Below are 27,600 nucleotides of genomic sequence, written 5' to 3' on the forward strand. Positions count from 1 at the left end.
TATGTTCAGATGTCAGAAATTGCCATTGAATAAAATCTATAATCTTAATTTAAAAATCTGATAATTAATTTTTGATAACCTACTTTTTATATTAATATCTGGGATATTTTAAATTGTGAACTGTTAAAGTATTTGAGATAATGCATAGTATCACATGTAACTTCTGAATTGCCTCGTGACAAAAGGTGAGGAGAGAACATCTGGCTGATAGTCCATCTTCTGCAGAGGTGGTGAGCAACCCAGGCAGATTTTCTTGCTGTTCTCCCTCCTCCTCCACCAAAATCTGCCTCCAGAACCTTGATAGTCATCTGCTTGTGCTCTGAAACAGGGCTGCTGGTCTTGGAGGTTTTCGAGATTAATTTGGATTTGGCAAATGTCAGTTGGAATTTTGTGGTTAAGTATTGTCAGATATGGGACTTAGGGAGTAAATGGAACACTTTTCTAAATATAATGTACACTTTTTGCTATTTTGGTGGAGTTTTAAACAGGAAAACTGCCTATGATGATTTGTTAAAATGAACAGTTGCTATGTACTTCTCAAAGTCCTTAACTTGGATTTATTAAAGTGATTGTACATATGATGGTGTGGTTATGACTAAACACACAAAATGATCACAGTCAACCCTTGGCTTAACAGTTTGCAGTTTAACAGTGGTAAAAAGAACAAATAATAGACAAAGCATTAACCTTACTAAGAATCAGCAAAAAAATGTACACATTACGAAACACATTTAGTAACATATATTTACTGGCAGCTTAATAGTATAGACTCTGCCTTGCCTTTTGCAACATGTCATCTAGCCTAAGGAGTCTTTTAGTTTTTTTACTACTTTGGTTAAAATGTCCGTCCAAAGGGGTGTGTAAATATTCTATATGATTTTAAATTAATGATTTTACTCTAAATTCAATGTATACCATGTTTTGACTAGATTTATTTCACCCATCATTTTGCGGCTATCTCTCATAGTTTCCCAAACACATTTCCCAGGCCGAGGGTTACTATTTTGGAACTATAAGCCTGCCATTTTAGGAAAGAAATAACTTGACACTCTTAACTATATACATCAATGTGAAAAGTGAGATGTCATGGGGTAGGAATTTTAGAACATATGAACTCTAATTGATTTCAACTTTTTAAATCTGGAAAGAATAACATAAGAAAGAGTAAATATTAATAGGTTACATTTCCATTATTAGACAACAAATAATTGAAAAATCCCATTGAAGAAAAATGAATTAAAACCAAGTATGTTTTTTTCTTTATCCTGTTTTTTGTATATTCTTTACTATCACATGATGAAATGTAAAAATATCTGTTTTGATTCAATCTGGAAAGCAAAAATAAGTGCAAAAAAAGCACCTGAAAGCTCATAGAATGAATTTGAGAAATGCCTCACTATGGCAAGCTCTTGCTTGTTGTTCATGTAAAGTTGGGAGATAATGTTGAGAGCCTCAAGTACAATTACTGGACTTCTGCTATCAATGTGAGGCTGCTGGTGGTCATCTTAAATCATACTGTTTCTTAATAGTGTTTTTATTAATGTCAGCCTCTTCTGTGAAATGATTAGTGCCTCTAAATTGCAAATTGTACTGCCACTACTACTAAGGGTCATGGTGAATGAGAAAGCTTTGCACCATCCAGACTTCCCCAAAGTGTGTTCTGTGGAACACAAGTTCCATGGAATGTCTCTGGGTGTTACTCAGAGAAAGTTTCTGTGATCAGATTCATCTGGAAAACACTGAACTAGTAACTGTGTATGTGGATGTTTCCTTCTCCCTTGCAGGACACTTAACCCACAGCCTTCAGTGAGCCTAAATATACTTTCTAAGCAAGTGTTTGTTTCCCAAATTCATTTGGAATCTAGTATTTTGAACATCTTTGGAACTTGTGTTCTTGGGAACACATTTTGAGGAACATTGGATTCTTTTATTCCTGCAGTGTGCCTCTAACTAGCTCAAGAATCTAGATATCAATTAAATAATTGATTAAATAATTGATTAGTCAATTAATTAAATAACGCAAGTGTGAGTAAACTGGCCCTATCATGGAATTCTAACAGCCATACCAGTTCTCCAGAGCCAGAGCAGGAATGCTGGTGTGAGATGCTATGGCAATTCTAGAGCAACAGTAAGGGAAGACCAATCTAATAATGGGTCAACAGGAAGAAAAAAGAATTTCTGAAATTATGGGAAAATAAAGCTTTATACAAAGTATGTATTCCTATATAGTACTTTCAAATATACACTGAAATGTTGCCCTTTGTAAATTTAGATCTGGCAACAACTCAGGGAAAAATTCAGGAAAATAAAGGTACGTCTCACAAAAGAAAAAGTGATGACTCCTCTTCTGCATCCCTTCTATAGTTCCAGACACCCCAGTTACCCAATCCAATAGTATAGTAAATTTCTTGGAATCATTTCAGATTGGATAGAAATTATGATGTCATTATTCATGCAATCCTGTTTGTTACCTGAACAAAATATTGCAATCACTGCATTTGTAGGAAATAAGGCCTGTTTTAAATTGCCTAGCTTGCATATGCTCCTTCACTGTAATGTTCTCTGTGTAATTCTCTCATCAGAAATACAAAATCAAGAGTCCAATACCTTCAATCCACAGCAAGGAATAGAACATAGCCACTGGTTACCAGTAGTAATGTGGACACGTGCATAGTCATGTTGTGTTAGAACAGTGACTCAGTTAATTCCCTTGGGAAAGTTGGTCCTATAAAGTAAACTCAGATCATAGAGCTAGCTTTGGAGCTATCTAAGTATTGTTTATTCCTATGATTAAAGAATATCAAATACAATGAATTCTAAAAACATTTTCCCTGGCCCTTCTTCCCCTGCCAACCCTAATCCACTTGAAGAGTACAAATTGCCAGTGGAACAGCAGCGGAGCAGTGCATAAATGAGGACCTGGGCTTGGCAAATTGCTGGGGGCTCATAAGCATGTGATCATTCCCAGCTTCATTTCTAAAACATTGTAAAACCATCCCAAAATTTGGCACCATGGGGACTATTGGCAATTCGAACTCAGGCTAGCTAGAGAGTCCAGGCAGTCTCGGGCAACAATTCCAAAGCTTTGGCAGTGCTGTTTAGGGAAGCTTCAAGTTCAGACTTCCTAAATCAATTTCCCTAATGGCTAAATTTACCTCCCTGGGCCACTAGAGAAGGGGAGCAACCAGTGCATCACTGGGAAACCCAGGAGTGATGACTGCAGACCCCAAGAGCTGAATGGGGTCAGAAGGAGACAGCTGCAAGACGATATGGGGGAAGGGGACAAAGCACTCTGGTTTTTGACTTAACTATTCACCAAATTAGTATGATTTTTGCCTAAAACTTATATCTTTTAAAAAAAAATCTAGAAGCCATTGTGTGGTGGGGGAGGCAGAAAGGGAGCAGGAGGTATACCCTCTGATTAAAATGAGAAATGAATGAATTATGCAAACTCAAACTTGCAAGCAGCTTTGTGAATCTCAGAGCAAGCTAGGTAACTTGTACACTCAGCACCATCCACTAAGGAATTCTGCAGGATAGGTACATACTAATTTTCTAATTTAGTTTTTTTTTTTCATCTTCACCAAAACATAACATTTTTTCATTTTATACAATAAAAGTTATTGTGGGATTTAAAAACATCTTTCCTTTTTTATGAAGCATTTTTTATGTTAAGTTAAAAATAAAAAAGGCAAGCTAGCTGTGGTCTGTAAAATGCTGGAACTTCTGTTAGACAGTGGGTGCAGCTATTCTGCAGCATCAGAACCTAAATCTCAAGCGACTCAGCTACCCAGCATTGATTTCATGTATCTCTCTCCCCAGCCTGCCCTAAAAACACACCTCCAAATTTTCAGCATCTCAATAGGCAAATGCTTATATCTAAAATGGTGGCATATATTTTGTACTAGAACATTCTATGGCTAAAAACAACCAAGGTTCTAATTCTACTCTTGGAAAATACAGCACACACACACACAAAAAAAGTAAGCAAATCTCTTGGGAAATCATTAATTCTCATAGTAGTCAAAGGTGAGTGCTTGGATGAATCAAGATGGATGGCACTCCTTGGCAGCCACAAGACAATCTTTTCATTCTCCTGAGTTCTGAGTTCCGTCCTGGCAATGCTTCAGGAAAGTTCCACAGCAGATGGTGGGCAGAGGGTGGGGCATGGCTGCTGGGAGATGGCCAGTGGATGGGGCCTGCAAGAAGCTGTAACAACAAATGTCCACTCAGAAAGAACAAAACCCCACAAGACGGGTAGGAATGCAACAAAAATCTTGCTTGACTTGGGCCACTTCAGCCAGGCAAAGATGATAACCCAGCTTTGTCTTATAAATTAATTTATAAAATACCGGTTAAAAAAAATGTGACTTTGGTGATAGTGGAGCAGAGCAGCAAGCCAGGCTCATGCTTGCATTCCCAACCAGCTTTGTCGTCACTGCACACAGGTCCCTTGGTGTCCCTTTGCTGCCTCCCGTGCAGGCTGTGTGGGGCAATTCGCGTGCATCTGAGGAACGCTACCCAGTGTAGATGGAGATTTGCAACCAAATGTTAAAAGGCTGTTGTTTTTCCATTGTCAAGGGGCAGTGTCTCACTAGTTTACCAACAAATTCCAAATTGTGGTGGCTAGGAACTCTGTACGAGGCTTCAGGAAACACACATGCAGTTCCAGGCTGCTGTTTCTCAGAACACTGCTTGAAAGACACTTTGAAAGCTACTAAGATAGGGGCAGAGGAAAGATTGCGCATAAACTGGCAGCTGGAGCTCAGTTCTGGGTGGTAACCTCCCCAGATCCTACCTTTCTCTCCCACTGTGAATAGCTGACTTCCCAGGGGAGCTGTGGCTTGTTCAGCGTTCTTTTCCTCTGTCTGTCCTTAGAGATGGGCATTGTGATTGGCTTTTTTTTATTTCCCCTGATATGGTTTTTTGGTAACATAAGATGAAAAATTGTAGTGTTTGGTGGTGACATTAACAGCTGCCTATTACATACGGTAAGGTTAAGGTCATGCACAATCAGGATAAAGCACAAAGGCAGGTCAGGTGGTATACAAAGTCTGTGTAACTAAAAAAGGGGACCAGAGAAAAGGATTGTCTCTGCTGTGCAGGTGGCTGCCACGGATCTCCCATCCTTCCTTCTGTCTCCAAGATCAGCCACTGAATAACGAACCATTCCAAATGGATATGTAGGCTGCTGCTGAGCAGAAAACCTATACTCAAGAGGACAGCGCCGCCTCTCAGCAGAGGGCACTGCCACGTCAGCCCTGGACTCACGGGTGAAGCAGTGGCTTGCCTCCTGCTTCCGGGGAGGCCTGCCCTGCCCACTTTTCCAAGGAGAGACACAAAGGCTGATACCTGGAGGACCCTGAAAAAGATCTTGAAAGAATCTAAAAAGGGAGAACACATGGTACATTTGCCACTCACCTCACACATGTTAATTTACAGCTATCTAATTCTATATTTTGGACATTGGATGAAAGACTTGGGAAAATGTGGTGAAAACATTTTCCAGCCTCTCAACTACATTGGCTAAGAGCACCCTCTGTTCACTGAATAGAAACCAATGGCCACCATGGAGGGGGGGATTCCGTGTCTGGGATGGATGATCCTAATTACAACTCCCACACCTTCACTACATTAAAAGAGACCAGTGTGTTGTAGTCCTTTTGTCAAAGGCAGCTGAGACCCCTGAAGGGTTCACTGCTCTTCTATTTTGTTGCTATTCCTGAACTTCACCACCATGACTGTTATATTGTCAGGACAGCCCCTGTAAAATGACTGTAAAACTATGCTCTTGGCCCCAAAGTGAGGTTCATCCAAGCGCTCCTTGATGAATCGAACTGCTTCTTCATTGCTGAAAGCATCCCAGAGGCCATCTGATGCCAAGATCATGAACTCAGGCTGGAGCTTGTCCAGGTCAAAGGTCAGGATATCTGGGTCTGGGATGACGACGTTGAGATTTTTCAGTGGATAATCTCCTAGGGACCGAGACATAGCCAGAATTCCCTGGACCCTCCAGGAGCCATTGAAACTGATGAAACCACCTGGAAAGACAGAATGAGCCCATTAGCTTACCCAGCTGATTCTCCCCATGGCCATTACAGTCTGGATACATGTACAACAGGCTGACCTACTGCATGTGAGTTGGGCCACTGGCATTCCCCCAACCCCATCACTGCCAGGACCAAGCAGCATCTTGCTGTGTGGCTTGCAGTTTGACTCTACCAGTAGGGCCTCATGTGCTCCTCCTTGGCATCCAGAGGACTTTCAAGACCATATCAATTAGGATAGGTATGGTGAGGGGCACCATGGCAGCTCAGTGTTTAATAATAGAGAACACTAGCATGGATTTTCATGGAGAGTGTCAAAGAAATGCTGAAAGGCGGATAGGCACCAGAGACTGGACACAGGATACCCTTGAGTGTTCCTGTATCTCATAATAACCCCCCAAATCAGGATTAAGGAAAACAAAATCCAGATATCTTTATCTTAAGAAGTAGGTCATTTGACAGGAGAGATAAGCCCTATACATTAAATGGTACATGCAGAGTGTAGTGTTCTTTCAGGGGAGTCCAGGACCTGCTAAATCCTGCAGATGATGGATAGAGGAGTGATTTCTGGTTGTGACCAGAAAGGAATGAGTGTTAAACCTGGAGTCCAAATGACATGTAGAATTTCTGTGGGCCTGAATGCAGGGGATATTCCGGAAAGTATTGCCTAGTGGGCAAAAGCATGGGCTCAGGAGTCAGACAATTCTGGGTTTAATTCAGGTTTCCCCATTTGCTATCCTTGTGTCCTTGGGTATGTAAGCTTCTTTGGGACTCCAGTTCCAAACCCTTGTTAAATGCTGATAATATTAGCAACCTCAAAAGACAGGTAAAGGGCAAGTGTCCATGAAGCACTATGCTTGGCTGCCAGCACTGAGTGTACAAACAATGAATGACAGCTGATGCTACTGCTGTTGTTATTGGAAGCAGTATAAGGAGCAGAGATAGTCTAACATGAATGATATTTGGCCACAGTGGTTGGAGCTTATTCTCATGCTTAATGGGAGAGGGAAAGATGTCCTGAAAGGAAGGCTAGAATCAGAGAAGACACATAAAGATGGCAAAACTAATCATTGTTCCTTAAATCTTTCTATAAAATATACTGCTATATCCTGATATAAATATCCTGCTATAAATATACTGAATTATGTAAAAGAACAGGTTAGAGAGGTCTCTTTGGAGATATGGTATCCAAATTTGCTTCAGTGAAGAATCACTGTAGGATGAGGGTGTGGGTGGAAGGTCTGGCAGGGAAAAAGAGGGAGGGTAAAATAGCAGTGACATTTCACAAGACAGCATTGGATACTGTGGTGGCATTTCCAGGTGTATCAGGTATACAGCCTCACCTGCCTTTGTGAAGGAATAGGTAACTATCTTAAGTCTAGGATCACAGCAGAATCTTACTGAAGACATGGTATCTTCATAAGTAAGGAAGCCAGAGTATTTTGCTCCTTCTATCTGGAGCTCATCAAAGTTGGATGCTCCTAAACTATTGTTTGTTCCATCCCATCAACAGAAAACCAGACCAAAGCTTTTATTCAAAATTATTCTGCATCTCAAGCAGTCACTGAAGTAGGGAGTTGTAATGAAAGTGACCACTTTTTGACTCAACACTACAGCTTCCTCCTGTGAAAACTCCAATGTTGATTAAGTTCACGTCATTTATTCATTGGGCAGAAGCTGACCTGTAGGTTGAGAGTGCAGATAGCAGAGGACTGTCTTGGTCAGAGACCAGTGTACTTGAGCATCCTGCTTCCTGGCACATCATACAGAGCCTGCATGCTGCAGTTGTCTGGGGAGTGAACGTAACCTGCCCTCCACAGGTAGAATGAAATGCCCCCAAGTCTAATTATGAAAGTGTAATAATCAACTGATAATCCTCCCTCAAGTCTTTGTTCACATGTCACCTTAGTGATGCCTACCTGGCACTCCCTACTTAAAACTGCAGCTCCCTGTCCCTCTTCATTCCCTCACCTACTTTGTGTCTCCACAGCAGTTATCACCTTGAAATATAACTTAGTTTTAAATTGATTTTCTCTCATTAATGTCCATTCCATCCCTCATTTCCAGGAATATTTCAGAATGTAAATTTCTCAGGAGGCTATTTTGGGGAGGACAGATTTGGAATAAATAAGTAAACTTAGTTAGGTACTTGAGCTAAGTGCTGGAAATTCAAAGATAGTCAAGACCTCTTTCCCTCAAAGAGTTCATAGTCAAGAAAGCAAGACACGTAAGAGAGCCAGGTATGTGTATACACTGTGAGAGATGACCCAAGGGGTCCACATAAGATGGTAGGGGAAAGAAAGGGCACACAACTCACATTAGGGGAGCCTTAGCCACAGTGTGATAAGAAGGCTTCCAAAAGGAGCCCTTAAACTGAATCTTCAGGTACAAAATAACTGTCATGCATTAGACAGCAGGAACAGCACCTGCGAAGGCACAGAGGTATTAGAAACAAGGTTCATTTGGGGAATTGTTAGTAGTGGGCAGGAAGCAAGGTATGATAACAGATGAGAAGGGGGTGGGAAGCAGAGGCCCAAAGTTCTCACTTAAATTGGTGAAGGGATTGTAGGGGTCCTTCTGAAATCTTTGGCCATGAAGGAGGGAAAATTCAGTGGCTATTTATTTGATAGAAAACATTATAAAGTCAAGTCTAAGCTCTCTCAGTAGTAGCCTCGGTCCTGAGGGGCTAATCACTGGGTGCCCAAACATTTGATCCTTCATAAGCTCTCAAAGCAAGGGCCTTGACCACCAAACAAGATGGCAGACTTCTCACAGGCCTTCAGAAACTTACCAGCTCTCTTTATCCTCTTTCTTTCCTTCAGTTGATAAGGCTTGTGATCATGAGACAAAGGAATGGCGTTCCCATCTTTGTCACACAGGACACCACGTGAGTCACCCACATTGGCCACAGTGAGGTCTTTATCTGACAGTAGAGCAATCAAACATGTTGTGCCTGAAAAGCAGAAAAGAGAGGCAGTGTAGGAGGTCAGCAATGCACTGAGATTCAGTTGCTTCTCGTAGTTACTGGATTCTGTCATTAAAAGCACTACTGCTGGGTAAGAATTTGACTCTAACCACTCCGGGAATGATAGCTGTTCACTGCAACAACACTGATCAAATTTGACAGTCAATTTTCTTAACCATGTTAGAGTGTCATTGAAATAGGATAGGATAACATTATCATTTTCCTAAATCACTTTGTCTCTGCTGCTGTTAATTTAAGCTCATATCATGTTTAAAAGGATTAGCAGAGAAATCAACATCAGTTTGAAGCTCCAGATAATGGATACTTATTTTCAGCTTCTCATTGGTACTGAGTTTCTATGAAGTCCCTATGGACAGTGGAGAGGTTGGGGTTTGGGTGGGTTCTCAGTTTGCAGGTCTGGAAGAAACCAGAAATGGTGTTCCCACAACCAGATCCTTGGACCAGGAAGAAGCTGCTGGTATCAGAAGAGGTTGCAATGACCCATGGCCAGAAACAGGTCAGCCCCAGGGTATAGTGCGGGCAGACTGTAAAGGTAGAAGCAGAAAAACCCACAGTGACAACAAAAATGAGGTCTAGGTAGACAGGAGGTAGAGGGTGGGATTGTCAGAGTAGAGAGGGAAGCAGATCTTCAGTTGAAGATCTGTCTGGGATCCACACAGTACGCAAGAGGACAATTGTTCCTCAAATCCTTTTGGAAATGAGAATAGATACAAGCAAACAGAGTTGAACAGTCTGGTCTGGTTGGCGCCTGCTCTGTTGCACTCTCTTCCTTTCTCCTCCCCCCCTTCTGACAATGTCACTGTCAATATGCAAACACCTGCTGCAGTGCACAACCCATTCATCTCTTGCCTCAAACTGACAACTCCTTTACTTGTTAAAATTATTCATTAATTAGTCTTCATTAACATTTCCCTCATTAAAAAGGTCATATTCCATAACAAGAATGTAAACTGCATTTAAATAGCTCTTTGGTCTTTACAGAAGTACAAAAAAAAAAAAAAAAAAAAAGACCGAATCCTTAAATAGATATAAAGAAGAAATACAGGTTGGTAACAAGAGCAGGGAATAATTAGAATAATAAGCATATTCACTTATTGTAATTCTGTTTGATATTCCATCCTGGAGCTTATTTAACTCAGAACTGCCTTGTTCAGAAATGGAAACACATGAAATGTTGGTTAACTCAGGATTTCTAATACAAAAATTATTGAGAAGAAAAGAGGAGGGGAGAGAGAAGTGTGAATCTTAAGTACTACCAAAGCATTTTTTAACTCTTTATGAAAAAGCTATAAGAATGAAAAAAATATAAACACAAACACAATTCATACAATTAGAAATTGCTATTCTCAGTTATTGATATTGGTTGCATTTGGGCTTCCTTACTTTGTCCTTAAGCATCTGTGTTAACTTATTCCCCAGAGTATGAATTCCTCTATAAGGCACATTCCTAGAATCTGAAAGGTGAAATAGAGACATCGTTTTGTTTTACTAGATGTTACATGCCTTGTGGGCACTACATCATATGACACTTGTAGACATCTCTCTGTAGGGCCCTCTTCTTTGTGATCTCTGGGTGAGTGTGTCCCTGACCTCAGCTCCTGTCCCATCCAAGTCTATGCCATGAGCCTGGCTGACACTCCTGAAACCTATACCCTCTGGTAGTTGGCATTTTCATTTGCCTTACCAACAGGTAGTCCAGGGAGAGGCTTAGGGGTCTTGGTGTGAAGAGAAGGGATCTACCTGGTTAAGCTATGGGTCCCTTCCTCACCCCTATTCCATTCAGAGAAGCTCTACATTAATCTGGTGGTTGCAGTCAACTGCTTGGTAAAACTTTTTAAAAGAGAGAGAAGGAATAATTCCTGTAGCTAAAAAAATTTTTCAGTTGAATCCCATGTGTGATTAAGAATCACTGAAGGGTTTCTAGTAGGATGGCAGCATAATTAGATTTGTTTTAAAAGAACATTCCAGTGGCAATGTAGAAACAGATAAAGGTGGAATCAGTGAGGATCTCAGTTAACACAGTAAAAGATAGGGCTAAAAGAAATCCACCAGAATGGATAGATCATGGAGATTGAGAGGCAAAGCAAAAAAGTTTGGGATAATGAAATGCCCTTTTATCCCAATGAGGGACATTGGGTACCCCTTGGAAAAGGACCCAAGGGGATGTGTGCTGGGGGCTTCTGGGGCAGCCGTTCTCTTTCACTCAAAGACATAGAGCATACAGTGACCCATTTCTTTGGTTCAATGTTGGCCCCTGTGTTTCCCAAAACTGTGGCAGGTATGAGGGTCCAGGACTCCAGGAGCAGAGGATGGAAGAGCAAAGAGGTACAGAACCCAAGGCTCAAAGGACATCAGAGAACTGCTGAGTCAGCCTGGGACTACCTGCCCTTGCTCTGTGAGATACTAAGTATCTTTCTTGTTTGAGGTGATTGGATTTCAATTTTGTTGTTCCTTGTAATATCCTAGTTTATTTAGGGGCTTGTAAGTATAGTCCAGTAAGGGATATTTTGATGAGAGAGTTACTATAGCTGTTGCTTTATTTACATCCTACTGGGCATTCTTAATATTTATGACCTTTGTCAAGAATGCAATGTCACCATTTCTGTGGGCAAACTAAGATCTACCTGATGATACAGACTACAGGAATTTGCTGCCTATGTTAGTGATAGAATCTTAGGTCATGCCCAAAAGGATGTGCCCAGAAGGCAGAATTAGAGTTACAAGCACACAGGATTATTGAGATGTTTCTATTCCCCCCTCTACAGAGAAAACTTGCCCATATCCTGGTGGAGCCTATGAATCTGGACAGTAATTTCTACAAAGCAGTGTTCAAAGCACAGTGCTTGGGTGGGAGGCTCACGGGTGATCTGCAACAAATCTGGGTGCTTCTCCACAAGCAACTTATTATGGTTTGGCTTTGGTGTCTTTGTGTGGGATTCCAAGAAATAGTTTATAATTAATCTGATTTGACAGGAAATTGCTTTATTGCTGAGAAACTCCAGAAAAAGAGCCCAACAGAAAGTCCACAAAGTCACCTTTTCTGTACTTGAGAAAAATCACCAAGTTTCTGGCTACTAGTTTTTTTTTTTTTTTTAACTACTTATTTTCATCACTTGAAAGGGGGAGTCACAGAAAGAGAGAAGAGAGATGTTCCATCCAGTGATTTACTCTCCAAATACCCACAATAGCTGAAGACGAGGGCCAGGACCTCCATGCATGTCTTCTGTGTGGGTGGCACATGAGCAGGAAACTGGAATGGAAATGGAGTAGCTGGTTCCTGAACCAGGCACTCTGAGAGGGGATGCAGCCTTCTCAAGCAGCAGCTTATGCTACAACACCCTTGGCTAATTTTGAGAGAAATTGTGTGGAAAATGTGTGTTCCATCATAGTAATATGTAGTAGGTATCAAAAACATCAGGGCTTGATAATACTACTTAATTCTGAATTTCAGGGTGTTTCTATATATGTAATTTAATCCAGATGAGAATTTAATTGCAAATATGGAAGACATGTTGGAAGTCTAACCCCAATAACCTAATGTCACAGATTAAAAAAGAAAAACTAGGAAATAAAAAAGAACTCACACCAGCTAGACTTCAGTGTCCCAGATGAGTCAGGTCTGAAAGTTATTTCACTATTAAGCCTCAGAAAATGGCACCATGACCTAACTAGTTGTTCAAGACAGAAATCTGGGATTCATTCTTTTTTTTTTCCCTCATTCCTGATTCAATCCATCATCATGTTTTGTACTCTTACCTCTAAAATATATACATCTTCAACTCTTGTAGTTCTCTCTTGTTGCATTGACTCCAGTCCAAGTCACTATCATTTCAGCCAGCTGGCTGTATCAGTAGTCCAGTTAAGAGGGCAGCAGAGCCTGCACAATTACATCCCAGCAAACTGCCCAGTGTCACACCACACCACTCTCACTTGTTCAAGGTCTTCCTTCTGTTCAACCTGCCAAGCCCTTTGTGGTCTTTAGGCCTTTGCACTCACTGTTCCCTCTGCCTTGTAAGTTCCCTTGTCCTTCACATTGGTTGATTAATGCATATGGTGATGTCTTAGCTCAAGTGTGACACCTTCAGAGAGACCTTCTTTGACAGAGATCTTCTGTATTTCCTTCATTGTCCTTGTAATACACAATTATGTAGATAGTTTACTATTTTAAAAATGATTTATTTAATGTTAATCTTCCCCATATAGATAAATATGTCAGAAAGGTGGGGACATTATCTATTTGTTTTCTCTATATAATGCTAGATGTCTAGAATATGACAGGAGCTATTTGCTGAATAAATAAATTAATAGGTGAATGAATAAGCAGTCGTGCATAATGTCTTGACCTGACATTATGCTATGCTCTTGCTGCTCTGCTCTGACAGGTTGGACAGGGAACATCATCTTCCAGATATTGCCGTAGAGGATACCACTCAGTTGTAGCAAAAGTTTATTTTATACATTGACCAAAACCTGTATGACATCTATGACACGCTCCCACGCATGCTAGTCGGCAGAACTACAGCCCAGGTGTGTTTTAAGTTCTTTGCTCTAATCTGAGATGCCAGTGCAGTGCAAATGCAACATGGGGTGGGCTTTCACCCTCACCACACCTTCTAAAGCTGTGATATCTTGTGAAGTAATCACAGTGCCTTGCCATAGTCATTATCTGAACAACCTGGGTCTGCTTCTGATGTTTTGGTCCCTTGGAACAATAGGCATAGTTTTGTGTGGTCATTAGAATTCCTGTTTCTTCAGGGAAAATGCACAGATGTAAATTATTCATCAGTCTTTGCCTCTAAACTAGCATTCTTTCCTGTTCTTTAACTTCTGGAATACAGATAAAATTATGCAAGACAAGTCTGTCTGGACTTCTCTATTTTGTTTGGGTAATGGTAGGGACTTAATTTATATAAGGAGTAAGCTTGAGAACAATGTAAATCCCAATGAAGGTTAAGTTACTTGTGGTCTCTCCAGTGTCTAAAAGTTTTATTTAAGGTATACAGATTTCATATACACAGATTTAGGAACGTAGTGATACTTACCACTCCTACCCTCCCTCGCTCCCACACTCCAACCCTTCTTCCTCCTCCCTCTCCCATTTTCACTCTTAATTTTTACAAAGATCTATTTTCAGTTTACTTATAAGATTAACCCTACACTAAGTAGAGTTCAACAAATAGTATGAAGAAAAAACACTGTTCCCCAACAGTAGAGACAAGGGCTATAAACTAAATCATCAAATCTCAAAATGCCAATTTCACACCAATACTTCACATTTTAGGTACTCAATTAGTCACCACAGATCAGGGAAAACACAGTATCTGTATTTTTGGAATTGGCTTGTTTCACCAAGTGTAATGGTTTCCAGTTGCATCTATTTTGATGCAAAAGAAGGGTTTATTTTTTTTTTTTTTACTGCTGAGAAGTATTTCATAATGTATATGTATCATAATTTCTTTTAAATGCTGATTGCATTTCCTTTGGGTAAATTACCACGAGTGGGATAGCCGGATCATATGGTAGGTCTACATTCAGAATTCTGAGTATCTCCATACTGTCTTCCACAATGGCTGCACCAGTTTACAGTCCCACCAACAGTGGATTAGGTTACCTTTTCCTCCACATCCTCGCCAGCATTTATTGTTTGTTGGTTTCTGTATGAGAGCCATTCTAACTGGGGTTAGAATTGTGGTTTTGATTTGTATTTCCCTGATGGCTTGTGATCCTGAGCATCCCCACTAAGTGGCTATGGTCATATTTGCCACTGATTTTTTAAAATGAAGGGTGGCAAAGGGCAGGGTTTTTTTTTTTCTTCTATTAAACAGATGAGAACAATGGCACTCAGAAACCTCAAGAGTCTTTATCTGTGATTACAAACACATATGTGCTGAATGACTAAATGACTAAAACACCTGGGAACCTGGAATTATTACCCGAGTAATAATAACAATGATAGACCCTACTGCTTAAGCACTTTAATGCTAAACATTTTATTTTAACCTCACTGAAATTGCAAAATAAGAGGCTTCCAGGACCCCCTCAGCTTGAAAATTTTGCTCGTCCTGAATTGGAATGGCAAATTCCAATGCCTGTAGGAAAGTAGGTTGTGTATAAGAAAAATCTTGTGGCCTTCTTGAAGTAGCTTTATTTGACTACTCTTGATAGGACATAAGTTTTAAAACATTTTTCTAATCCAGGAAAATCTACACAATGATATGTGATAACCAGTACTGGGTTTCAGTCCTAGGACTGCACAAGGGAGTCAGGGGGCAGGGGCTTGTAGTAAGCTGGGGAACACATATTGAAGGGCAGCAGTTCCTCAGCACAGAGGAATGGCTGCCATGTGGTAAGGCAGGTCACTGTGAATAGTTTCTCAGGTTTTCCAAGGGAAGTAAATTTTAAGTCAACTCTTCTGATTTTTAAATCTTGGCAACTTTGTTAAAAACTAGTGCAAATCAAACAAGGCAATAGTAGGTCAAACTCAAACTAACAATTCGTGACCCTGTCCTCTTGAACTTTCGAAAAATGATTCTTCATGGTATACCTTTGTGTACCAATAGTGGTGACAATGAAACTTCTATTTCTGGTCCACCTTATGGGTTCTGAAGTGTTTTAGAAATTATTTTGGCATTTAATTCTCAAAACTCATCATATAGAAAGGAATTATCGAACCTATATTATAGAGGCATAAGTTGGGTGAAGAGATCTTAGCTATTTGTTTAAGGTTATGTGTTTAGTTGGGTAAAGAGCAATGACCTGGGTTCTACAGCTGAGGGTAATGTTTGCATTACATTTTCATGGCTGCCCAGCTGCTAGCTGACTGTGCATCACCTACAATTCCATGTACATGTCTTGTTTGATTCTTTGACCCACTAGATTCAAAGTCCCTTTATTGATCAGCTTCTTGTTACTATTACAAAATTCCTAAGGAAACTCGCTTTATAAAGAGAAATCTGGATTTATTTAGTTCACAGTGTCGGAGGTTCAAGTCAAAGATTGATGGGTCCCCTTATTTTGGGCTCTAGCAAGGGCAGTGGAATACAGGCAGTGGAAGGATCACATGGAAGCAGAGAGTGGATTTTTATAACCAGAGACTCAGGTTTTTATAACTAACCATTTCCTGAGAATTACCTTCTAAGGGAACACTCCTAACCACCGAATGAACTCCCAGTAGGCCCATCTCCTAAACACCATAAATGGGAATTCCTGTGTGAGTCTGAGAGCCAAATTATCTTCAAACTATAGCTGTCCGTTTTAGGGCCAGGGCAATGCCTCATTCATTATTGTACTCTTTTTTTCCCATACTTTTTTTTTTTTTTAAATCAGTTCATTACCTTTTTAGCTTTAAATGTTGTACTCCACTGGTTTTGTTTTGTGCACTGCACAGACTCATTGCTGGGGGAAAGGCTCATATTTGGGGAGGGGTAAAGGAAATGGGGTGCTTTGCAATTTACACCTTGGTATGATGGATGTAAATATCTATACTCTTAACTATGTAAATACATATATGCTCTTACTTTAGAAATACTTCCAGGCTTATTTAGTTGATGAGACTTTGAATCTTTGCTTCTTAATACTTTTCTGTATTAATATAAATTTATTAATAGGTTATTTAAAGAAAATATTTAGTTGCAGTGTTTCAGTAGAATGTTTACTATATAAAACAGTGTACAAGATACAAAGTAGGAAAAAACCAGAATTAGCAATCTTGGTAACAAAGAGTAAGAAGGCACAGATAGAAAAAGGCTCAGAAATAGCAGTGACACTGATGAGAGTAGGACTTCTAGTAATTCAAATTCAGATTCAACCGTCAGTGCCTGACTTTCCATCAGTGTGTCAGTGAGAGACAAGTGAGTCTCAGCTGCCTTCAGCATTCCCCTGCATGGCACCACATCTCTGAGCAGCACCACCTAACACTTCTATTCAGAGAGGGCACTATTCTGGATGCCAATCAAAATACTCTACCTCACTCTCTTGCATTCAACACCCTCAGTTGCTGGAGGCACAAAACCATGATTTAAATATCAGAGTCATAAGTCTTATTTTAAAAATAAGTTCACCTTTCTCTAACATTTTCTTAAGTGAGTGACATCTCATTTTTGTTGTTGTTAGGTAGGGGTAGGAGACTGGACAGAGTGGAAAAAGCTGTGTGGGATTAACATACCTGATGAGCTTTGTTTTAAAAACACACGTGGGTACTCACCAACACAATACCAGATTACCTGTGCTAATAGTGATTCCCTTCTGTGACATAGGCTTTTGTTTAAGAGTGAAAGAAATTGCAATGTTTATTCTTTAGGAAACAAAGAAATTGAGGAGGGTAAGGAAGGGGCACCAAAGGATGGAGGGAGAAGAGGAGATAATGGGTAGAGGGACAGATGGACAGGACACACACACTTCAGGGATTTCAGTGGAAGTGTTGCAATAGCCAAGGGGTCGTTCATTATACCCACATCATAGGAGAATGAACATGTCTGTAGGATGAGGAGAAATAAAATAGGCTTATCTTGTAAAGGTTTGACAATGAAAGTTGGTTCAATAACACAATTTCAAGTCCTAGATAACACAAAGGCCTGATAACTGACAGAAATTATATTGGTGTGCAACATATTGAAAAAACAGCAAGTGAAGCCAGTTATCATTGAAAGCATCACATGAGAATGTAAGATCACTGTCAGCTGAGGCTTCCAGGCCCACCTCCCACAGCCAACACTGCTCAGCCTTGTCCTGAAATGCAGATAAAGTATCTGGTGGCTCTCAGATAAGACTCCTGGTCCCCCACCCTGCTGGCTGCATAATCTTTAGTCTGCCAGAGTTTGACCTGCTCAGAGCTTCTCACTAGTCTTCTAATAATTAACACCATGCCAGAGATAGACTTGTCAGGAACGATGCCTTGCCTGGAAAACTAAACAGTAAGCTATAATCTTTCCTCTTTTATTCCCTTTCCCTCTTGTCTATTGCCTCAGTCCTTGCAAGCCCTCTTTCCCATCCTCCCCAGCTCTAAATTCTCTTCAAGGTAGGCCCTCTTCAGAGTTATACTAATGTGTGTGCAGCTGGGCTGTGATTTCCACCAGACTCATTTGATTAATTCTGCAAGAAGCCATTAAATTAATGCTAATTAATGATTCATACTACAACAAGTAGCTCCATCATAAGGACTCTTGTAGTAATGAATTTAAATGATATTTTATGTTGAGAGAGCCTTTATAGAAAGTGACTGCAGAGAGATCCACCTACAAAGGACATTTAGAGGCCAAATTGTGAGAGCTGCCATGTAGTGAGCATTCACTGTGTGTAAAGCTCTATGCTCAGTCCTTGTTTCTACACACACATACAAAATTTTATCTTCCTAATACTCTGCTTTTATCCTCATTTTACAGATGATTAAACTAGGATTAAGTGATAAGTCAAGTTCACACAGCTGGTAAGGTGCATAACTCAACCAGTCAGCTGCCAGAGTATTGCTTTCAACCTTGAGGCAGACCACTGGTAACCCATATCTAATGATTTTGTGCAAAGCAGAAATCTCTTCCTCAAGACACATTACTAATATCTCCATAAAATGTATTCAAATGGACAATGACCACAGTGTGAATGCTGCCTCCTAGAGCTGTACAGTAGTCCAAACATGTACAGTGACAGGGGCAACCCTCCTTGTAGGCTGTATCCTGACCATACCTGCCCCAGGAAGAAAGATACCATAGGCTAGCATCAGTCAGTGGGGAAGTTGAGCAGACCAGCACTTTGAAGGGTTTCTATTTCACACACAGACTGGAAGCAGCACTGATCTGGAAGGGGGAAACACTGACAATGATGTGTCTAAGCCAAAGGATATCACTATGAACACCAAGGCCTTCCTCCATTAAGACCTGAGACCCTGGGATGGCCAATATCTGTGTGGGCTTCCAAAGAGAGGAGGAAACATCCATATATGTAGGGAGGCTCATATGACTTCCCCAGACTGGATACGAATAGCAGGTACCCCCAAGTGGTACCTCCTTGGGTCTTCCTTTGCAACTAAAGCTGTCTTGGCTTCCCCTTCATCACATGCTGAAGATCAGAGTGGCAGGAATAATATTTTGGGAGAAACATTTATTATAGACTATAATTTTCTTTTTCTGACATTTTTGCATAAGCAAGAATATCAACTATTGAGTTTGACAGTGGCTGAATGTAAGGCAGTCAACTTGATAACAAGTTCTGTTATTTTAAACCCAAGTGCTATAGAGTTTAATTCTAGATTTAGGTATCCTTGGGCTTTTCCCCAGGAAACATAGTAATTAATAAGGTGACTGGAAGAAACAGGAAACAGCATATGAGTGCCAGAAAAGCCTTTTACACAAATGAGGTATGCCACTGTACATGTGAAGAAACAGCCTGTTTAGTGGAAGATGGAGGAACCACAATTCAATCTATCAGAATCTGATGGTATATTCGTTTGATTTTCACACCTCACCAGTTATAGATGTGGCATCTGATTCTCATGAATACCATGTTGAAACTGAGGTGTTCTTCACATTTCAATTGCTACAGCAGTAATGTTTATTTCACATTTGGGTGTGGCCTGTGGGCACCCTTCTGGTCCCTTTCCGGTTAACTATGTACGTGTTAAAGAGAGCGGCTTCCTACTAAATGGATCATGTTTTGGGGAGTCCTAGAAAAACCACAGCAGGCCTGCCTGCTGTAGGATAGATAGACTTTCTGGGCATGAGTATTTTCAGGTACAAGCAAGCAGACAAGTTTTGGTGTTACTCATTAACATGCTTCTCATAACAATTGCTGGCATTTATTTCAAATTATAGCATGCTACTGAAATTAATTTATAATTCCATAATTACAACCTTAATTCTGAGTCCATTATCTTTTAATGGTAAATAAAATTAATTTCATGGTTGCTTTGATTCTTCCAACATAAGCCAGAGAAGCACTGTCTATATTTTTTTCATGTCCTCATGTTATTTGAGGATTATTCAGGGGGGATGTCTCACTTCTCTGGAGAGTTTCCAGCAAATTACAAGTACTTTTCTCTGTTTCTTTATGAATGCTATGGGAGTGGAGTATAACAGAAACTTCTGAAAATGAACTTTAATAAAAGAGGCATTTACCTTTCAGTAGAAGGCAGGGAGAGGAAAAGGAGAGAAGACAAGAAACAAGAAATGCAGTCTGATTTATCTGGTGCTTGAAAGAGAATTACATTTTCTGTGACCTTTTTTTCTCTAAGTACAGAATCAACCTTATTCCCTAGAGTTTCAATTGAAAACAAACCTGGCCTTTGAGGTTGTTAAGTCACCCTTATTTAAATTACCAGATAGCTATAAATCTATTTATGTAAAGGTGCATTGGCAGGATGGATATTTGGAAATATTAATGGATGTTCCCGCTCCCTTCTCTATTTAGCCGAAGCACTTACTGTCCCAGGGAGGATTAGGGTTGTTATGGTTGAAATGCAAAGAAAAAGAAATAGTTATGCCTGGCTTTTGAATCTCAAGGAAACTGTGAAAGTTCACAAAGATACAATTTTCTCAAGAGAAAAGTCCTTTTGATGGGGTGGACTTGTAGCACAATGATTTAAGCCATTGCTTGAGATACCTGCTCCCATATTCAACTGCTAGTTCCAGTCCCAGCACCTCTCAGCCTCTGATCCAGCTCCCTGCTAATGAACACCCTGGGAGACAACAGATAATAGCTCAAGAGTTGGGCCCCTGCTACTCATGTAGGAAACATGGTTGGAGTTCTGAGATCCTGGCTTTGACCTGGTCTGTCTCTGGCTATTGTGGAAATCTGGGGAATGAACAAGCAGATGGAAGATCTTTCTCTCTCTCTCTCTCTGCTTTCCAATAAAATGACATTAAATAAATATTTAATTTATTTATTCATGAAAGAGTTACAGAGAGAGTGGGAGAGATGGAGAGAGATCTTCTACTGCAGGTTCATTAGCTAGATGACCACAATGGCCAACACTGGACGAGGCCAAAGCCTAGAGCCCAGAGTTTCATCTGGGTCTCTCACATGGATGGCAGGGGCCCAAGTACTTAGGCCATCTTCCACTGCTTTTCCCAGGCTATTTTCAGGGAGCTGGATTGGAAGTGGAGCAGATGGGACTTGAACAAGTGCCCATATGAGATCCTGGTGTCACAGGGGCAGCTTAACCTGCTATGCCACAATGCTATTAGCCAAAGTTTTGTATCAAACCATTTGAGTATGAAGATGGAGCAAACAGTGAGTTTTCCAGCCCACTAGTCCTTTCTTCATGTTTCCCCTGACCAGTAAGGCTAGCCAGACAGGAAGATGGTGGAGGAGGTGGAGATTTAAGAGAAACAAAGAAGAAAACAAGAGGGAGTTTTTGTGTGAAACTGCAAGAATCATGGGGCATTCAAAACACAGATTTAGACCTTCCTTTCCAGGGCATAGCTCAAGAAATTGTAAACCTTTGCCCCAATATGGAGAAGCAGTGGCTGAATGAGAAGCTAACTTGGAAATCTAGTGTGAAACAGAGAAAACAGCCCATCAAGGCTAGACTCTGGCTGAAGGAGAAATGCAACTCCTGGAGCTTCAGGGCTGGAGTGGAACATCTAGCAATAGGGCATGGCAACCTCAGATCATCCTAGAATACACTAGGACAGTAACAATATCCAGACATCTACATAACCTTTAGAGGAGAGGGGTGACAAAAAACATAAACTCATCTTAGCATGCACACAAAAGAACCCGAAAAAAAAACCAAGAAATTAAGGAATATACCTTGAAGTGAATGGAGAAATATTTGAGTATCAGATCCAACATAGACTCTAAAGGTAAGTTACATTCAGTTCTAGAGAGAGAAACTAAGTTACATTTCTACCTGTGCTTTTTTTTTTTTGGTAGTTGTGTAATATCTGTGTGTGTGTGTGTGTGTGTGTATACTAATATATAGGAACACTTACATGTAGACTTTATTACTTCTGTACATTATACATCTTAAACTTTATCCTGACTAGAAATCATGAAATACAATCTAAAGAATGCTATAGCCAACAGCAACAATGTTTGGCAACCTAACATGACTCCCTTGTCCACTGAGTTAATTAGCACACACCAATTACTGAATTCCAACTGGAAGGCAAAAGTTTCCATAGCTAAGTTTGTCCTTGTGAAACATACCATTGGCAGTTCCTGTAGTTACATAAATTATTTCCAGACGATATTTTCCATCCAAACAGAACATAGTCATTGATAGCCCCATTTAAATAGGTAAAAAAAAAGTTGGGCAGCTATGTACATTTAGGACAAAACATTCTTAAGTCATATTTTTGGCCTATTTGATTCAGTAATTTCTTTAGCTTGTTTTGGGCTCAGTGGATTGCAAAACTGACTCTAAAGCCATGTCTTCAGGAGGACTACTTCTCCAATGACCTGAAGCAATCCTGAATTTAATTTTATCGGGTCCATCTGGACACCTTTTAAAAGCTGATATCCCATCTGTATATCTGTGTGTACAGGTGGAAAACAACAACCATGTTACCATGAAGATGGCACTCTTTCTCCTTTATACCTTCTAACTTCTTTACATCATGATAATATAGGGCTGGATGTGTGTTTGTATACAGATACACATGCACTGACTATTTTTATATTCCTGTTCCCTCAGTCAGTGCCTACTATTTACAAAGCACTAGGCTGGTGCTGGGACATTAAAGGTGAATGAGATACAACCCCCAAGGCACTTACTATCTGATTACAAAAAAGAGAGACACTTAGAACCACACATGGTAAGTGCTATGAGAGTGCTATGAGAGGCTGGGTGAAGGTGATAGGAGAGAGAAAAACTTTACCCAGTCTGAGAGGAGATGGGTACAGGAAAGCTAAAAGGGAGAATGGCTGGGAGGAAGTGAGACTTTCACACCCTCTTGAAGATACAACAGAGTAAGGTAAGAAATTCACATAGCTTAAAATAGTTCTTGGCGCAAAAAAAAAAAAAAAAGAGATAAAGAATTGTAGGTTAAAAATGAATGAAAGTACTAGATTTAAAAAAATTATTTAAGGAATATAAACTTCATGCTTTCCATATATGTATAAATTTAGGAACATAGTGCTTTGTCTCACCCTACCTCCCTCCCTGTCCCATTCCCATTCTTTTTTTTTTTTTTTTAAGATTTAGTTTTTTATTTGAAAGTCAGATTTATTCAGAGGGAGGGATGGGGGGGGCGGGGAGAGGTCTTCTATCTGCTGGCCCACTCCCCAGTTGGCTACAATGGCCGGAGCTGCACCGATCCGGAACCAGGAGCCAGGAGCTTCTTCCAGGTCTCCCACACGGGTGCAGGGGTCCAAGGACTTGGGCAATCCTTCACTGCTTTCCCAGGCCTTAGCAGAGAGCTGGATCGGAAGTGGAGCAGCCAGGGCTCAAACTGGTGCCCATATGGGATACTGGCACTGCAGGCAGCAGCTCCACCCACTATGCTACAGTGCCAATCCCTCTTATTTCTTTTTACAAAGATCTGTTTTCAGTTAATTTTATACTCATAAGATTAACCCTATATTAAGTAGAGAGTTCACCAAATAGTATGAAGAAAAAAGAAAAACAAAACAAAACCACATTGTTCCTCAACAGAAAAGGGCAGTTCAAAATCATTGCATCACAAAGTGTCAGTTTCACTCCTATAGATAACTTATTACTCTGTTAGTTACCACAGATCAGAGAGAACATATGCTATTTCTCTTTTTGTGACTGGCTTATTTCACAGAGTATAATGGTTTCCAGTTGTATCCATTTTGTTGCAAATGATAGGATTTCATTTTTTTAACTGCTGTGTAGTATTCCATCATGTATATATATACACCATAATTTCTTTATCTAGTCTTTAGCTGATGGATATCTGGGTTGATTCCATATCTTAGCTATTATAAATTGAGCTGCAATGAACATGGGGGTACAGGTAACTTTTTCATATGCTGATTTCATTTCCTTTGGGTAAATTCCCAGGACTGGGATGGCTGGGCCATATGGTAGGTCTATATTCAGATTTCTGAGGTTTCTCCATGCTGTCTTCCACAGTGGCTGCACCAGTTTACATTCCCACCAATGGTGGATTAGGGTACCCTTTTCTCCACATCCTTGCCAGCATTTACTGTTTGTTGACTTCTGTATAAGGACCACTCTAATGGGGGTGAGGTGAAATCTCATTGTGGTTTTGATTGGCATTTCGCTGATGGCTGGTGACACTGAGCATTTTGTCATGTGTATTAGTAATCTGAATTTCCTCTCTTGAAAAATGTCTGTTCTGGTCCTTTGCCTATTTCTTAACTGAATTGTTTTGTTTTTAAGTTTCTTGAGCTGTCTACAGATTCTGGAAATTAATCCTTTATCAGATGCATAATTTGCAAATATTTTTGCCCATTCTGTTGGTTGTCTCTTCACTTTGCTGAGAGTTTTTTGTTTGTTTGTTTGTTTGTTTGTTTTTCAGAATCTTACCAGTTTGCTATAATCTCATTTGTTAATTTTGGCTTTGATTGCCTGTTTTTCAGGAGTCTTTTCCAAGAAGTCTTTGCCTATGTCAATGTCTTGTAGGGTTTCCCCCAGTGTTCTCTGGTAATTTGATGACATGAGGTCGTAGATTTAGGTTTCTGACCCATTTTGAGTGGATTTTTGTATAAGGTGTAAGGTGGGAGTCTTGTTTCATACTTCTGCATGTGGAGATCCAGTTTTCCCAGCACCATTTGTTTAAGAGCATGTCTTTCCTCCAGGGATTGATTTTTGCTCCTTTATCAAAGATAACTTGATTGTAGATGCATGGATTGCTTTCTGGATTTTTCTATCCTGTTCCATTGGTCTATACATCTATTTTTGTACCAGTTCCAGGTTGTTTTCATTATAACTGCTCTGTAGAATGTCATAGATCCAGTTATTATAATGCCCCCAGCTTTGTTTTTCTTGTTTAAGATTGCTTTAGCTATTCAGGATCTCTTGTGTTTCCATATAATTTTATCATTTTTTCTAGATCTGAGAAGAATGTTGTTGATATCACACTGAATCTATAAATTCTTTCAGGTGTATGGACATTTAGATGATATTGATTTTTCCAATCCATGAACATGGAAGATTTTCTCACTTTCTTATGTCTTCTAGTTCTTTCTTTAATGTCTTGTAATTTTCATCATAGAGATCTTTGATGTCCTTGGTTAAATTTATTTCAATGTATTTAAATTTTTTGGTAGCTATTGTGAATGGGATTGATCTTAGAAGTTCTTTCTCAGCTATTGTATTATCTTTGTATACAAAGGCTACTGATTTTTTTTGTGCTGAGTTTATATCCTGCTATACTACCAAACTCCTTTATGGGTTCCAAAAGTCTCTCAGTGGAGTCTTTTGAATACCTTACATATAGAATCATGTCATCTGCAAATAGGCATAGTTTGATTTCCTCTCTCCCAATTTGTATCCTTTTGATTTCACTTTCTTGCCAAATGGTTCAGGCTAAAACTTCCAGGACTATATTAAATAGCAGTGGTATGAGTGGGCATCCTTATCTGGTTCTGGATGTTATTGGGAACGCCTCTAGTTTGTCCTCCATTCAATAAGATGTTGGCTGTGGGGTTGCCATAAATAGCCTTAATTGTGTTGAGGAATGTTGCTTCCATATCCAATTTACTTAGAGTTTTCATCATGAAGGGGTGTTGTATTTTATCAAATGCTTTCTCTGCATCTATTGAGATAATCATATGGCTTTTGTTCTTCATTTTGTTAGATTTTCAGATGTTGAACCATCCCTGCATATCAGGGATAAATCTGACTTGGTCCAGGTAAGTGATCTTTCTGATGTGTAGTTAGATTTGATTGGCTAGTATTTTAGTGAGGATTTCTGCATCAGTGTTCATCATTGGTCCATAGTTCTCCTTTTATGGTTTAGAAATTAGGATAATACTGGCTGCATGGAAGGAGTTTGGGAGGATAACTTCCCTTTAAATTGCTTTGAATAGATTGAGAAGAATTAGAATTAGTTCTTTAAATATCTGGTAGAATTCAGCAGTGAAGCTGTTGGGAAGATTATTATTGATTCAGTCTCTGTTTTGATTATCAGTCTTTTTAGGTTTTCTGTCTTCATGGCCTAGTTTAAGTAGGTTGTGTGTGTCCAGGGATCTATCCATTTCTATCCATTTTGTTGTTTTTCTAGGTCTTTGAGATGCATTGAGAGTTCATTTATTTGGTGAATTTCCAGTTTCTCAATGTAGGCACCAAGCTATAAACTTCCCTCTTAACACTGCTTTTGCTATATCTCATAAGTTTTTTTTTTTTTTTGAAAGGCAGAGTGGACAGTGAGAGAGAGAGACAGAGAGAAAGGTCTTCCTTTGCCGTTGGTTCACCCTCCAATGGCCACCGTGGCCGGCATGCTGCGGCCGGCGCATTGCGCCGATCCGAAGGCAGGAGCCAGGTGCTTCTCCTGGTTTCCCATGGGGTGCAGGGCCCAAGCACTTGGGCCATCCTCCACTGCACTCCCGGGCCACAGCATAGAGCTGGCCTGGAAGAGGGACAACCAGGACAGAATCCAGCGCCCCGACCAGGACTAGAACCCGGTGTGCCAGCACCACAGGCGGAGGATTAGCTTATTGAGCTGTGGCGCCGGCCACCCATAAGTTTTGATATGTTGTTCTCTTCATTCTTTTCTAGAAATTTTATTTCTCTTTTGATTTCTTCTATAATCCACTGTTCATTTAGGAGCATGTTGTTCAGTCTTCATGTGTTTGCATATGTTCTAGATATTCTTAAGTTGTTGATTTCCAGCTGCATTCCATTGTGGTCTGAGAAGATGCATGATATGATTTTGATTTTTTTGAATTTGCTGGGACTTGCTGTATGGTCTAGTGTATGGTCTCGCCTCAAGAAAGTTCCATGCAGTGATAAGAAGAATGTATATTCTGTAACTGTGGGGTGAAAAGTTCTGTAGATATCTGGTAAATCCATTTGGTTTATAGTTTTAATTAGCTCTTTTGTTTCTTTTTGATTTTCTTTCTGGTTGATCTATTTGCTGATGAAAGTGGATGCTGAAGTCCTCTGTTACAATTATATTGGAGTCTGTGTCTCCCTTTACATCTGTTAACAATAATTTTAAATAGGTGCCCTGTAGTTGGGTGCATGTACATTTATTATAGTCACATCTTCCTGTTGAATTGATCCATTAATCATTACATACTGCACTTCTCTGTCTCTTATCTGATATTAGAACAGCTACACCTGCCCTTTTTTGCTTTCCGTTAGCATGGAATATCTTTTTCCATCCTTTTACTTTCAGTCTATGTGTATCTTTGTCAGATCTGTTTCTTGTAAACAAAAAATAGATGGGTCTTATTTTTTAATCAATTTGGTCAGCTTGTATATTTTAACTGGAAAGTTGAGGCCACTTACATTCAAGGTGACTATTGATAAGTAAAGACTTGGCTCTGCCATTTTTCCATAAATATCCCTATAGTTTACTTTGGATTTCCTTTGTACTTGGAGATTTTCCACTTTCACTTTCTTTCATAATGATGAGCATGTGTCTGTGTGTAGCACCTCCTTAAGCATCTTTCGTAAGGCTGGACAAGTGGTGACAAATT

The 27,600-nt window shown here is 40.0% G+C and overlaps 1 protein-coding gene across 2 annotated transcripts in view; it reads right to left on the reverse strand.

The window, feature by feature from the left end:
* Window positions 1-531: 531 nt before the first annotated feature.
* Window positions 532-27,600, reverse strand: part of PPM1L (protein phosphatase, Mg2+/Mn2+ dependent 1L) — a 359,360-nt gene continuing 332,291 nt past the window's right edge. For both annotated transcript variants that reach the window (XM_002716344.5, XM_017346885.3), the window contains exons 3-4: window positions 8,839-9,000; window positions 532-6,041 (exon numbers count right to left, since the gene is read on the reverse strand). In XM_002716344.5, the coding sequence (XP_002716390.1) occupies window positions 5,695-6,041; window positions 8,839-9,000 (509 nt within the window). In that variant the 3' untranslated portion in view covers window positions 532-5,694. The remainder of the gene's footprint in view (window positions 6,042-8,838; window positions 9,001-27,600) is intronic.

The sequence above is a fragment of the Oryctolagus cuniculus genome, chromosome 4, assembly GCF_964237555.1.
Source record: "Oryctolagus cuniculus chromosome 4, mOryCun1.1, whole genome shotgun sequence".
Lineage (NCBI taxonomy): Eukaryota > Metazoa > Chordata > Mammalia > Lagomorpha > Leporidae > Oryctolagus > Oryctolagus cuniculus.